Consider the following 15270-nt stretch of genomic DNA (forward strand, 5'->3'; position numbering starts at 1 on the left):
TTTTTTGGTTTTTTGGTACTTGTTGAACTTTGGGGAGCCAATTAATAGTAAGTACTGAGGCACAACTGTATTCAGTTTATTCAGGTTGTTATTACAGATTTGCTCCTTGAAGTTAGTTTTTTTTAAGGTTTTATTTTCCTTACAAATATTTTTGTAACAGTCTGGAGTTGCAGTGCTATTCTGACGTGAACTGGTATTTTGCAGTTCAATTCTGACATTAACTATTTAGAATTTGATCATACAGCTTCACCTTCCGATTCCTAGCTTGGTGTTCCTTTGAAGTAGACCTAAATTGTCCATCATTCTGTTATAAGTATCTTTATAATCTGTTATATCAAAGCAAAAGTACAGTCTCTTGCTGTTATATGGAGTTACTTCATGAAATTCCACTTTAACAGCTTGTTTGGACTAGTGATTTAACTCCTGTGGGTTGTGATGAAACATGGCTCTCAGTCTAAACTGACAGCGGCAGAGTATTTTCTCAGGAAAGGGTTTCACATGACTTTTGAATTGAATACCTGTGTCTCATTAGGGTTTCTTTTGATTTTTTTAGGGAAGGCAGAATACATCACAAATGAGTGGAATAGCTTTAAGGAGGAAAAAGGTTTTGTTTTTTAGCACATGTGGGTAGTTACTTGGTGACCATCATGTTTGGTACCCTTTTATTTTTGTTTAATTTATTCTAGGCCTTTACTTACTCTGGTTTTCAGTATAATTTTACTGTATTTCTCTAGTCATCTTAGTATTATTGAAAGCTAATTATATCCTTAATCACTATGACTTCCTGCTTCAGTTTTCTTCAGACAAGGTATGTTACCTTCTGCTATATCATCTACTCAGGACTTCTAAATTTTCTTTAGAAACTATAATTCCATTTGACATTCACAGATTTTATTCACTAGAGGATGCTTTTATTAGAGCTCTATTCAAGGAAGCTGCTGGCCTGAATTTTCCCATCTTAAATTCCTTCACTTGAGCAGTAGGTTAAGAATAGTTGTAAGCTGATATATATGTAATACATATGTATGTGTGTGTTCTTTTTTATCTTCTTACTATATTTTTAAAAGGTGTTAGTTTTTCAAAAAGTCATTTTTAGCCAGTTAAAAGTTTTTTTGGGCCAGGAGAATAGCCCAGTAGAATAAGCGCTTGCCTGGTAAGTGCAGAGTCTTGAGTTCAATCCCTGGCACCACAAAAAAAAAAAAAAAAAAAAAAAAAAAAAATTGTGAAGCAGAAGTATATGAGTTTCTTTAATCATTTTCTTGGTGCAGGAATAATAGACAGCTTGTTTATTTTTCTGACCTAATTCTCTTATTTAAGCATCTGTGAGCTCAGCACTTTTGTAAAGTCACCTAGTGTTTTATGTGGCTTAATTCTGGAGCTCAGACTGTATTACTTGGCATTCTTTTTTCTCTTTCTTGTTCCAGTAAGACTCATTGTTGACAGCCCAAGTTGTTTTTGTGTCTGCCTTTTATTCCTATGAATCCCTAGTATCATTTGCTGGTCCTGGAAATACAAAAGCTTATTATACTATGCATCATCCTCATTGTCTTTATTTTTGACACTTCATTAAATCATTTCATATTCAGATTTTTACTTAGTTTGAGGTATACTAAGTGCCTTAGAATAATCTGGAAATAAGCTCTTCAGTCAGTGTGTGTATTTAATGGCCTAAATTGTAGCTATATTTGTGCAGAATATAAAGTTATTATATCCCATAAACTCTGGCTATGTATATGCCTTTATATATTATGACAATCTGGGAATACAAAATGCAAAACTCTAAATGATTTTTTGGTAGGTATTGTATGCTAGTAAACATGAGTAATTTTTAAAGCTTTTACTGTGTGATTCACGTGTCAGAATTGTTACAGGAGATGGAAGTATACCTTGTACATTTCTTTACATATATTGGTATCTATTTCCACCTAATTCTTAGCTGGAAATCCATGCTTTAGATAAGTCAGATTGCATTGCACTTTCTCTGTTGTTTGCTTCCATGTTTTAACTCAAGTACTTTCCCTTTTTCACTTTCTACATGCACAAGAGGTCGGCTGTGTTCTCCCTTGGTAGTGCATTTTGGTCGTGGCTGGATTTAGGTTGCTTTGGACTTTCAGTGTTTAGCTGTTGGCAGGTGACCTCTGGAGTTTCTATTTGTGAAAAAGAAGGCTTGAAATTTGAGGCTTATCATGTGACCAGCAGCTTAATGCCATTTTTAAGAATTCTCATAGTCTTTGACATCTGAGACTCAAATACTCAAAAAGTCACCCAAATTGTGGCTTTAAAAAAAAAAAAAAATTCATTGGAGCATTTGATTGTATTAAGTAGCCTAGAATGAACTTTTCTTTTCTTTTTTTTTTTTTTTTTTAAACAGGGTTTCACTCTATAGTTGAGGCTAGCCTTGAACTTACTTTGTAGCCTGGGTTGGTCAATTCACATGAGTCTCCCTGGCTCAGCTTCCCAAGGGCTGCAATTACAGGCATGCATCACCATGGCTAGAATGAATTTTAAATAAATAAAATGCTGTAGTTCTGGTTTCAGTCAGGATTGTCTGCTGATAAGATACAAGCATCTGGCAAAAGAAAAGATTCTCAGCAGGTTTAAATGCTTTCCTGGATCCATGGCTCAGCTTATAGTCGCTGCTGGTTTTGTTGTTTTTTTTTTTCACTCTAGACTTCTAAGATTGGAGCATTGGGTTTAAAACTCTCCATATATTATTAGAGTAGCCCGAGGTCCCTTCTTGTCAAGGAAGACTAGCTGATTCCAGAGAGAAGAAAAAAGTCCAGGGTATCTATAAATCCATGTAGTTTTGTGCTGTGGGTTTGTAACTAATTATATTGCTGGCAGCTGTAATATTCTGTAGCCCTGTTAATTTACTTATTTCTGAGAGTGCAAAATCTTCTAGCAGAGTAAAGAAGGGGCTTTGGAGGGGCTGCAAATAAATGAGACACTGATCATGTTATTGTAAACTAAAGCTCTTGCAGTATAATCAGAGCTTCTAAACTGCAAGGAGGTGGTAGAGGGAGAGATGTCAATAGAAATACATAGTTCAAATGTGTTTTACAGCTCTTGATTTGGATTATTGTGCAAAAATATACTCACAAGGAGACCACCACTGGTCACAGCCAGTCAAATTGCTCCTTCTGAGATACTGTTGTTGGTGACTGCTAGTAGGTTATTCAGCCGACCTCTTCTGATTCTGCTTTGCTGCCTGATTTCAAAAGATTTGTCCTGTACTGGCTGACTCACCCAGCTTGATGTAACCACTGCTTGTTAGCATGCATCCTCATCATTTTCATATAAGGCTGTCTTTTCCCCCTTCAAGTTAGGTAGAAGAATCTGGAACACTTCAAATATGGTAAGCGATTTATATAGGGCCAGCTAAAATAAAGCAAAATGAAATTTAGGTGAAAGGGATGATAAAGAGGCTCAGAAAACTTGTGACTGCCAGAGAAGTCAGTGTTTCTTAAATTAAAGAGAGTTCAGCTAGCAGGCAGCAACTCTGACTTTGCATTCATATTGAAACAGGCTTTCCAGCTATTTTGGTCAGATAGATCAATAAAATCAGAGGTGACTTAATGCTGGGGACCTCAGAATTCAAAGGATTTCTGTTGTCCTTTAAAATCTATATGGATGTGTAATGCTGGCTTCAGGAGTAGAGATGAGAAAATGCCACTTCTAGATTCTGGTTTATGATACCATATTCAGTAGCATCCTTGGAAAGTGTTCACTTTGGTTTCTTAGTTATTATATCTGTAAAATAGAACTAATTTACCAAAAGAAAAATGATTCCAGTGTTTATAAAAATACTGTTAATGAAGAGTCATGATAATAAATGTTTTGAACAGTCCAAATAGTAAATTTTGGGGAGTCAGATTATATTCCATGTATGTTTTTGAAAATACAGTTAATTGCATTCTAAAGAGTAAGCATTTTTACCATTTTTGCATGATGAATATGCAGTGCAATGTGGTAGATTTTATTTTAGCTTCTGTTTTAGCTCCATAAATGAAATATTTGACTCATATACAATCTTTTATTTTTCACAGGCCATAAATATAGCTTTCTAGTGAATCATGATGGTATTCAGTGTGTCCTGTTCTTAAGTTGTTCAAATAGCCCCTGTGTTGGACAACGCAATATATGAACTATCATCATGGGCATGACTAAGCGTTTACCTCATTAACAGTTTATCCTTTATTCCCTACTCATCTTTCCTATGAGCCCACAAGTTTTTATTCTAACAAAGAGAATAAGCTGGTTTTAAACCTATCCTTGTATGTGATTCACTTGAAATCATTCCTTTAAAAATTGGAGATGGGAGTTTTTGGTTTTACCCTGCACTATGTAGATGGTGTGTGATTCTTCTAGCAAAGCAGCAGGGGGCTCCCTATGAGAGTCAGAGAATTGCTGGTGGGAAAATTCTGGCTTTTTGTTGGTGGTGTTCTTTTCAGTTTAGGCCTTTTTCTACTGAAAACTTGTCCCTCATCTTGTGAATGCTTCCTTAGGGATTAGAGTCCAGCCACAGAAGCAATGAGACCATTTTCTTAGTTCAAGAAATTGGTTAACAGTTGAGAGAAATTATACTAGTTTCAAACTCCCAAAACCTAGAGAATAGCACATGAGATTGCTGTGGTTGGAGAGTTCTTCTCTCTGAACTAAGGTTCATGGTAAGAGACTGTACAGGTGATATCATTCTTTAGAGTCTTACATCTTAAATGAAAGTTTTCTGTGTTCTCACTAGAATCTATAGTGGGTTTTCTATTCAGTTATACCTCCCTGTACTATAGAATCTGCATACTTTTTGTGTCTTCATGAGGATCAAGCCCATTATAACTAAGGATCTCTTACAAAATAAAACCTTGTCTCCTGAGTGAGCGGCCCAAGGAATCAAGACAGCAAAGGATCAGGTGTTTACATTCAGAGTTTGCTCTTGCTGCCTTATGAATTCACTGTGTGATGCAGGTTTGATGCAGAGAACATTGCTACCCACAAATCACACAAGGTATACAGTCTGTGTGCAGTGATATGTCACAGCTTTTTATTTATATGGCCAGCTCAGTCTATTCTGCTCCTTTCACTGCTGTAGAAAGTGCATCATTTTCCCTCCCTGTATACTCCTTCCCACATATCATCAGCACCACCCACTATGTTCTGCCTATTAAGTCCTCTGTGTGCCTGAAAACCCCAACAATGATTAAATGCTGATAAAAGAATGTAAGAAGGTTAAGATATCAACCAATCAACCCATTTACAGTACTTCTAAATTATGGGTGGTAAGTATGACTTGGCCCTTTTAACATTGAAAATAAAGGTTTTTGTTTGATTATTTTTAAGTGAGGCAATGTCTGACATTGGAAATATAAGAAATAGTGCCAGTGACCAAAGAGAATGTGAAAAATTTGCCTTGTTTCCCATTCTTATCCTAATCTTTCTTTCATGATTTTGGCATATTCTTTATAAGAAAGTTTTAGGGCTAAGTTTAAAAGTTTTATTTATGAGAAGCCTAGAATTTCTAAGCTAACAGCAATTTTAAACATTATCATTATCTTAAATGCAATTAATTAAAAAGTTTTAATTAATTTTAAGAAATTATACCACTATAGTGGTAGATACATTTGTCCTTACGGTCCCACATGATTTTCAGTCTCCTTGAAGCTCCTGCAGTAGAGTTCCTTCCATTTTCTCCCTATGAAAAAAAGGTTATGGTTAAAAAGCTGGGAGCCCATATCACCAGCCTTTCTTTGAAGGAAAATTTGTGGGTCTGTCACATATCCTAGAAAAAACAACAAAGTAGGAGGAGCTGCGGAATTAGCCTCTGCTTATTAGACTTTTAATAGAAAGAGCCTTCAAGAGCCTCGTCAAGAATTAAATTTCATGTTTCAGTTTAAGATAATATACCATATCATGAAGTTTGAGCTAATTTTCATCATTCTGTATTTTACCACTGCTCAGAATTATTTTTTTGTAATAGAGTTATTTTTTAAAACCCATAATAAATATGTTTTGACCCTTTCCTCAACAGCTGCAGTGGTGAGGTAGGTCAGGAAACATACCTCTTTGGAGGTACCCTGGGGGTTGAAGGGTGATGAGTAATTAATTATGTCTGCTGAATGCCAGAGCTGCCAAACTGGAGCTCCTATGACTGGTTTGTATCTGCTCTGACAATTCTTTTATTATGGCTTTCACTAACCTATCAGTAACTAACTGTGGTTGTTTAATTACAGAGGGAACATCCCCACGCTAAACAGGTACCGTATGTTTAGTTTCTTTTCCACTTAAAAGCACCTCTTTTTAAAAAAATTTTTTTAATAACTTAGAATAGTAAAACCAGAAAAAAAATAACACTACACTTGACAAGCTAATGTGGTATTTTCTGCTATGGAGTCCTGAGCTCCTGTTTGGATATACTAAACTCTTTCTGCTTGGAAAACATGTCTTCAGCAGTTTAAAAAGCAATACTTAAGAATCATCATTACAGAAAAGCTCCCATTTGATTTTAATAAGGAATTTGTATCATGTTCAGCTTTGCTGCAGACATCTTTTGCTAAGTTCTTTGTCTAATTTGGGGCTTTCAGTGGAGAAACTCTTAAGCTTACTCCTATCTTGGTATATTTTCCACAATTTTTAAAAATTTTTAGTTGCTGAATTTCTCCTTTTAGAAGGGTTGAAATCCAAAACTAGTTGATCCTGTGTTTTTTAAGTTTATTAGGTATTTTTTTCTAAAGGGTTTTGGTGATTTGGAAGTAATTTAATATGAAGCTACAATAAGATTAACATTGAAAAGGTACATTTAAGTTTTGATATGTTTAGCCTTGTGAAAAGGTCTCTGGGCCAGTACAATACAAAAGATATTTTAGTACATATTTTGAGTTTCTCCTGCCACCTGAGCCAAGTAAGGTAACACACAGTACAAATTTGAGAGTAGCAATTTTAATTAGAATTGAGTCCACACAATGTTAAGACAGTGATAAGTTGCTAGTGAGTTCTTTGTAGATACAGTGGTACCTTGGTACCTTAATTTGCTTTGTTATTTTGACTTTGGCCACATTTGTATTTGTGTGGGGAAAATGGCCATAGTTATATTGTCAGCTGATGTGGAATTTTTGAATGGAAGCAAAATTTTGCCAAATGCTTTTGTTTGCAAACTCAATTGTTTGCAAACACAGCTGTTCATGAACTGAGGTACTACTGTAATGTTCTACATGGAAATACTTGTAGGGTTGCATTTATATAATCCCTCTCCTCTTAAGATATTAAGTAATCAAAAATTGTTCATAGCTCTTAGAGCCTAATTTAGATGTAGAAAAGAAGGGGAAGTGGTATTTGTTTCTTTGAGCCCAGGGCCTTTGCACTGGGAGGGTTAGATTCCTAACCCTTTTGTTATTTATTTTGAGACAGGATACTAAACTGTTAAATTGTCCAGGCCAGACTTCCAGTATCTGATCCTACCATTTCAGCCTCCTAGAATGCTGGGATTACAGGCATGTATGTGCCAAGGGAGTGTTTATGGAGGGTCCTCTATTTTGGCTTAATTTATTCCTGTTTGCCTTCAGTAGCTCTGGTTCATGAGCATAGTACTAGAGGGAAGCTAATAGTATGTATTTCCCAGGGGTTCACATGAGTGAGAAAATATTTAATCTATGTTTGCCACAAACCCAGCCTATTAGCTTATTTAGGGGAGACAGAATCTTTAAATGTTGTCTAGAGTCCTTTTATTTTTTCAGTCTAATGCCAGGCAGGTAGAAAAGATATAATGCCTCACAAACTTGGTCCTTTAGTAAATACATTTGGTGATTCTAGAAAAAAGGAGGATGATAGCATTCTAGGGAATATCATGTGTAAGACTTGCTTGATCTGTGTTTCATTTGTTCGTTTCACTCATGGTATAAATGGTCTCCTCTCCTGCTGTGCCTTTCTATTCGGTATTGCTGTCAAAAGACAAAGTACCTTTTCCATAGTCGTCAGTTACCAAATGAATAAAATCCAGGAGTGTCAGTCTCCATAGTCTGTGTGAGCAATATTTCCAGCCTATAAAGAATTCCATTGCCTTTTATAAATATAATTTGCAATAGGGTGCAATAAGTGCCCAGGTCATAAGTCCACATTTCTGGCTTTCTTCCTCCTACAGTGTTACAGGTATATACTTCAAGATGTTTGGGCAGTTCCTCAAGGTGGACATACCATTGCCTCACTCTGAACTTGCTTCAGATCTATATGCCAGTAACATACCAGGAAGTCCAGGAGGCATCCTTTAGCTTGGTTCTTCCTTACAGACTGTCCTGATTGACTGCATTCAGAAACACCTTATAGTAATATTTATCAGTACCTACTACTGAGGTGCACCAAGGGATATTCCAATTCATTACGGCTTTAGATTGAACAAATCAGTTCAATTCTCTTCAAGAATCTCCATTGAGCAACTATTTGTCATGCTTACACATACTTTGAGACCCATGTTCTACCCTTTTGTATCTTGCTGGAAATTATTAAGGGCTTTCCTAAAAGGTATTTTTGCTCCAGTATAGAAGTATTTAAACATAAAAGAGAATTTGACAATTTGAGATTGAAAATGTCTTTCTTTCAAAAAGAGAGAACTATATATCTAATAACAGCTCTCTCTGTCAGTCTATTAAAGGAAAGCATAAATGCCTCAAAGTTTCTTTTGTAGACTCTGACTTATTTCTGTACCATAGATAATGCTTTTTGTAATGATTTGTTCTAAGCCATTCCATTATTATTTAGAATTATTGTCTTATATAACTATATCTACCTACCTTATCTCTGTATGTGTGAATTCTTAACCTGTTATAGTTCCTTAAGTGTTCCATAATTACAACTCACTTGGCTGGCATATTCTCTTTTAAAAGAGGGGATGTTTGGGGGAGGGGAAGATCAGGATGGTTTTTAACCCACATGTGCTATTCATGTATCAGGCATATTATAGTAATAATAATATTAAAACTGGAGAGAAATTCATGACAGTCTTTAGGTTACTATATAATTTTGATGTTATAAAAATATATATGGGAAGGCAGCTATGCTCACCAGTATACCACCAATGCCTCCTAATAAAAATATGGGGAAATTCAGTTGAAACATGGATCTAACAAAGCAACCTTATCCACAGTGGGTAAAAAAACCACATCTGCTCTGCAACCTGACCCATCCTCAGAATTTCCTCATAACTCCCATTCCCTGTTGCTACTTTCCCAGATCTCACTCCTACCCTTCTTGTCTAATAAATTCTTAAATTATCATTTAGAATGTCCTTCTCCTCCAACCTCAACCACTACGGCATGACTCATGTGGCTAGTGTCAGCGATGTGCTGCTGGACAATGCCTTCACTCCGCCATGTCAGCGGATGGGTGGAATGGTCTCTTTTCGGACTTTTGAAGATTTTGTTAGGTAAGATGGTGTAGAACTTTGTCTGTACGAGGAATAGTACAGATTGCCCTGTTTTAGGCACTCACCTTTCTGAAAAATAAAGATCCCAGGAATGGTCATGAGTCATAAGGAGGTGTTGCCCTTACTCCTTTAGTCTATCTTTCCTTGGAGAGGTATGTATCTTTCCATTTCCACCTCTTATTCAGGCTATACAAGCCTCTGCTTGTAGTATGAGCCAGTCAGAAAAAAAAAGAAGCGAACAAAATCATCTTTTCCTTAGGAGCTAACAGAAGAAGCTGTCTGCTCTGTGATGAGTGAAATGTCAGGAGAAATTAAACACAACACTAGAGTGAGCCCTACCAGAGACGATACATCTTTTGATTAAATGCATTCAGCATCTATCTCTTGATGTATACTGATGCATTACCCTAGGGGGAGGGGTAATTACATTGGTCTGTCACTGCTTCAGTCCCAAGCTCTTTCTGTTACTTTAAGACCGATGATGACAGCACTGCTTATATCTTACAGTGCTCATATCTTACATAATGAAAAAGCAAAACAAAAAAAGCTTTAGATCATTCTTTTTATAAAGAAAAAATATATATGGTTTATTAAAGTTTAAACAATCCATCCACCTAATTTCTGCCACTTGGTGAAATTTTGCATGTCATCTCTAGCCACTGGTGTTTCCTTTCAGTTGACTTGAATATAAGGTAGGATAGATTATTCTTTTAAACTGAGCTCCCAGTGGCCGCATTAGTTTTCTGCCAGTTAGATTTTCTGCCACTTGGTTTTTCATGGTGGGTGTTTCTCTGGTGTTTTTCAGGATCTTTGATGAAGTGATGGGCTGCTTCTGTGACTCCCCACCCCAAAGCCCCACATTCCCAGAGGCAGGTCATACATCTCTATATGATGAAGACAAGGTATTGTGTCCTCTTTGAGAGACTCTTTGTTCCTTTAGATGTGGAACTTTACCATACACTATTTACCTTCTGGTTTTGGAAATTATAGAGAAGAATTAACCCTTTTATCCTGCTTTATATATATATTACTTGTGTATGGCCCAACAAAATATTTTTTGGAAATATCAAAAAAAATTTTAATTTTAAGAAGTTAAATTGAAATATTAATCTTGGACTTCATAGTATAGAATGGATTCAGATATATCCTTTGCAGATGTCTTTGAATGTTATTTTAAAAATTAAACTTTCGTTGTTCAAATTCCTACTCAGTGATAACATTTGTCTTCATAGTGGTGCTGTTATATTCCTCAGAGAATAGTGGACTTTTGACTTCAGAAAAGTAGACATTTTGTAGAAAATTTTGTTCTTTTATTATCCCTTTTTTAATTTCTCAGTAAACAAATTGTTCTGTTCTTATGCTACTTCATTACCTTTTTTTGCCATGATTTGATATTTTCGTTTGATAAACTGTAATAAAACATATACGAATGTGATCAAATGACTTTTTAGCTCATTTCTGTTCACATTCTATGATGAAGCACAGCAAATAAAGCAAATAAAATAGTTCCATCCTATTTTATTGATGACAAAGTTAAAACAGTGACTTTCAAGTTCATGTCAGGTCAAAACTTGAAGGCCATCTCTAGCTAAGGCCTTTGCTGCATTTTCTTCCATGTGCTTTATTTCATCTCTGTTGTGTCTGTGAGCAATAGCTTCACTTTTCTTATTCCTCTTGATTAGCAAATCAAAATATCCTATGGGGGTGTGTCTTTTTTAGTTGTTCTACTGGGTACTATAACTTCTTCCTGCTTCTGTAATAGCCAGCCTCATGATTTCTTTGATTTGTGTCTTGGGTTACAGGTCCCCAGGGATGAACCAATTCACATTCTGAATGTGGCCATTAAGACTGACTGTGATATTGAGGATGACAGTCTGGCAGCTATGTTCAGAGAGTTTACCCAGCAAAATGTAAGTCCTTGATTGAGTGGAAGCTAGTGGTGCCTTTCCTGATGGTTGTACCAGTCATCCTTTTATTTGGCAATGGCTATGTCGTTTATCATGAGAATCAGAATAATGACTCATTTGGCCTGTACAGATAAAATTTCAGAGCAACTTAATAGTTATATAGTGGGTCTTTTATGTAAAAAGAATAGACCTGGAGAAAAAAATCTATTTGAGATATTTAAAATGTTTATGTTCCTAATTTTCTAGTCAACTGCTAAATATTTCCCTTTGATTACTTAACACTACATGTGTAAGGTCATACTATCCTGATCCCTCTGTGTCCTTTCTTTAAAAATGCTACACGTCCATCCTCCTTTGAATTTTGTGTCACCTGGATATCTCATGTTGACATCAAACTTCATGGTCTACACTTAAATTCTTGGCCAGATATAATAGTGCATATCTGTAATGGCTGAGCCAGGAAGATCTCAAGTTCTAGCCCAACTTGGTCATCTTAGTGATTTACCTTGTCTCAAAGTTTGAAAAACAAAGAAGGATTTGGGATGTAACAGGGCAGAGGTCCTGGATTCAGGCCTCAGTACTGATTTTTTTATTTTTTTATTTTTTTCCCCTGCTGGTTATGGTGGGTAGTCCAGTGCTCAAAAGGCTAGGCAGGAGGATCACTGGGAGTTTGAAAGCAGCCTGGGCTATATAATGAGCTCAGGACCACCCTGAACTACAAAGCAAGACTGTGTCTCAAAATAAACTCAAACCTCCAAAAATGAAACAAAACAAAATATAAGGAATTTCTCCTCTAAATTTATTTTGTTATCATGGTTGCATAGGATTAGATAAATCAAGAGTTATTCCAGTTGTACATGTGGAGAAAATTTCGAGATGAGCGATATTAAGGCTTCTTGGCCACCAACTGCAAGATGATAGAGCAAAGATTAGAATTTAGGGCTTAGACACTGTTTATGGGGGCCAAGGATCCAGGAGCTTTGTATGTAAATAACATATTCCTAGTTCTGAAAATGTTTATGGTCTAGTTGATAATACTGGATAGGTGTTATTAAAACAAGAATTATTATACAGTAGGTACTTTTTTGGGGTGGTTGTGGTAGTGATGGGAATTGAAGCCAAAATCTCCCATATACTAGGTAAATGCTATACACTGAGCTATAGCCACAGCTCCTACAACTATGTTTCACTGTGATATGTGATAGGTGCCAAAATATAAACTGCTCTTAAAGAATAGACCCCTGTGTTCTTTTTGAATAGCAGCACAGAGCACATAGTACTTTTTATAAAAGGTCTCAATATGGCACAGCTATAAATCCTAACATTCTGGGAGGCTGAGGCAGAAAGGCTTGAACTTTTGAGCCCAGCCTGGAAAACTTAGCAATGTAGTGAGATTTGGTCGTAGAATCGCAGAATGGAATGGGATGGGATGAAACAGAATAGAATGGTCTGGGAATATAGCTCAGTGCAAGGGTCCTGGGTTCAAGCTCCAGTACCACAAAGCAATAGCAACAACAATAAAACTCAGTAAACTAGGTGTGGCAGTGCACACCTGTAATTCTAGCACTTGAGGCTGAGGCAGGAGGATCATGGGTTCAAGACCAGTCTAGATTACCTAGTGAGACCCTTCCCCAAAAAAGGCCCCCTCAGTAGATGTTTTTAAAACTTGATTATGCAGTACAAACTATTAGTGCCATTGATAGTCACACATATTGCTGATGTTAGATACCTAAGGGAAAAATGACAATATAGTGACTAACATGAATCAGACTTATTCTGTGGTGCTCTCAGACCAACTCTGGGATTGAAGTAGCAAGAAGAGTAAAATAGATAATTCCAGAGCCTTGTGTGTGCTCTGCAGGCGCTCTTCCCCTGAGCTGTATCCCTGGCCCCTGGCAGGTTTTCCTTACAGGAGAAATTTGCCTTCCTTCTTGCCCTAGTGACCACATAAAATTAACCTAAAGCCAATGACAAAGGTAGTGTTTGTGGGACAGTCCTAATGTGGTTGCAGTTGCTTCATGGAATGAATCTATGAAAATTTCTTTCTGTCTTTTTTTGTTTTTTTTTAAAGGTAGAAAGGTTTGTTTCACTCACAGTTTGTAAAAGTTTTTGTCTATAATTGGTTGGCACCAAGGCATCTTTCCGTCTTTTGAAGCCCTCACTAATTGTCTTCATTTGACTTTTTTCCATCATCTGACCACACCTTTTTGTTACCTTCAGATCTAAATGTTACTAATCATCACACAGTTGTTTAAGGAGGTGGTTTCTTGGTTTTTACCACTTTTTTTCTGTGTGGAGCAGGGTCTCACTATGCAGCTCAGACTGTAGTGATTACAGGAGTGTGCCACCATGCCCAGACTTGGTGACTGGCTCAGTGCTCCCAGGGGAGGGGCTGGCATGGCATGTGGTGCTCGGGATTGAACCCCAGTCCCTGCACTTGCCTAAGCAGGTGCTTAGTCCACTGACCTATCTTGCCAGCCCTTACCGCATATGTTTTTTTTTTTTTGCGGAACCAGGGATTGAACTCAGACCCTTGCGCTTGCTGGGGAAGCGCTTATTCTACTGCGCCATCTCCCTGGCCCCTCCATATGTGTTTTTAACGTTAATTAGAAATAAGATACTGTTTTTTATTTCCTTTTCTGGACTTACAAACTAAACTGAAGCATGGAGAAAATCTAGTGTCTGGCCAAACACTATTTTGGAAGGGGCCAGATAGACTGTGCTGACATTCCAAGCCTAGGGAAGTTATTAAATGTACCAGGTTCTGTACTTATCCAAAAATATTTGGCATTTTCATCTCCCTATTTTAATAATATATATAAGAAGGAAAAGCAATTTAAGAAAAAAGCTTAAGTGATAACTAGTTTTGTTTTTCACTTCATGATCATGCTCCTAGCAGTTTAGAAAAAGTTTTTTTTTAAAGCACACATTAAACTATCAAATAGGTTGATCCAAATTGTCCAAATAATCTTCTAGTCCCAGCATGTCTTTTTTTCCCTCATAGAAATTAGGATCATATATTTGTAAATGACTTGTGGAGGAGATTGAAGCAGTCAGTGTAAATGGAGTTTCTCCAGGTGCTGACGCCTAATCGCTGGGTAATAGCTGTGGACTTGCTGTGAGACCCACATTATTACAATGTAATCAGAATCCTGTTGCTCTGCTGTTATTGTCAGCCACTTGTGGAATTTTAAAAGCAATAACAATTTTGCTTTTAAATTATGGCATTATTAAAGTTATTTTCTTCCCTTGCCAGAACATAGGTATTGATGCTTGTCTTTGAAGGACTTGACAGTAGTAGAATTCTTTGTTGGTATCCTAAGAAATGTTTCTTTCTGGGCACACTGATAGCCTGAGTCTCACCACCTCACCTTTCTTTTTAATCCCCTCCCCCTCCTCTCTCCTCTCCCCTCTCTTCTCTCCTTTTCAGACAGGGTATCACTACCTGGCTCAGATTGGCCTTGAACTTACTGTGTAGTCCAGGCTGGCTTTAAACTTGCACGTATCCTTCTGCCTCAGCATCGCCAGTGCTGAGATTACAAGCATGCACCACACAGCTTGGCCAACACAATGTTCTCTTATTATAGAGGGACTGGTACACTAAGAAGCATGATGGCAGCATGGAGTTTTAAAAAAATACAGTCAGGTCAAATTCATATCTGACCTAGGAACTAATTTCTAGATTCTGTTTATAAAAATGTTATTTTCCCAGTTACTTTTTGTTTATACTGTACTATTAATAAAATCAATTTTATTACTCAGTAGTACCATAGCAGAAGTAAAAATGGGGAAAATGGCCACAAATATGCTTTTTTATTGAAGGAAGCCAACTTGGATTAAAAAAAATTACAGTGTCAAAAATTAAAAACTGAAAAAAAAAAATTAAAAACTGGCTTATGAAGTAAGTCTAAGTCTGACGAAGAATGTGATCAAATTAAAGTCTGTATGCAGATTGTA

The 15270-nt window shown here is 36.6% G+C and overlaps 1 protein-coding gene across 4 annotated transcripts in view; it reads left to right on the top strand.

The window, feature by feature from the left end:
* Acaca (acetyl-CoA carboxylase alpha) overlaps positions 1 to 15270 on the top strand; it is a 292108-nt gene that overhangs the window by 160597 nt on the left and 116241 nt on the right. For 3 of the 4 annotated variants that reach the window (XM_004643003.2, XM_023703135.1, XM_004643004.2), the window contains 4 exons: positions 6225 to 6248; positions 9263 to 9406; positions 10212 to 10308; positions 11209 to 11316. In XM_004643003.2, the coding sequence (XP_004643060.1) occupies positions 6225 to 6248; positions 9263 to 9406; positions 10212 to 10308; positions 11209 to 11316 (373 nt within the window). The remainder of the gene's footprint in view (positions 1 to 6224; positions 6249 to 9262; positions 9407 to 10211; positions 10309 to 11208; positions 11317 to 15270) is intronic. The other variant, XM_023703133.1, reaches the window with a different exon arrangement.

Source organism: Octodon degus, unplaced genomic scaffold (assembly GCF_000260255.1).
Source record: "Octodon degus isolate 3935 unplaced genomic scaffold, OctDeg1.0 scaffold00164, whole genome shotgun sequence".
Lineage (NCBI taxonomy): Eukaryota > Metazoa > Chordata > Mammalia > Rodentia > Octodontidae > Octodon > Octodon degus.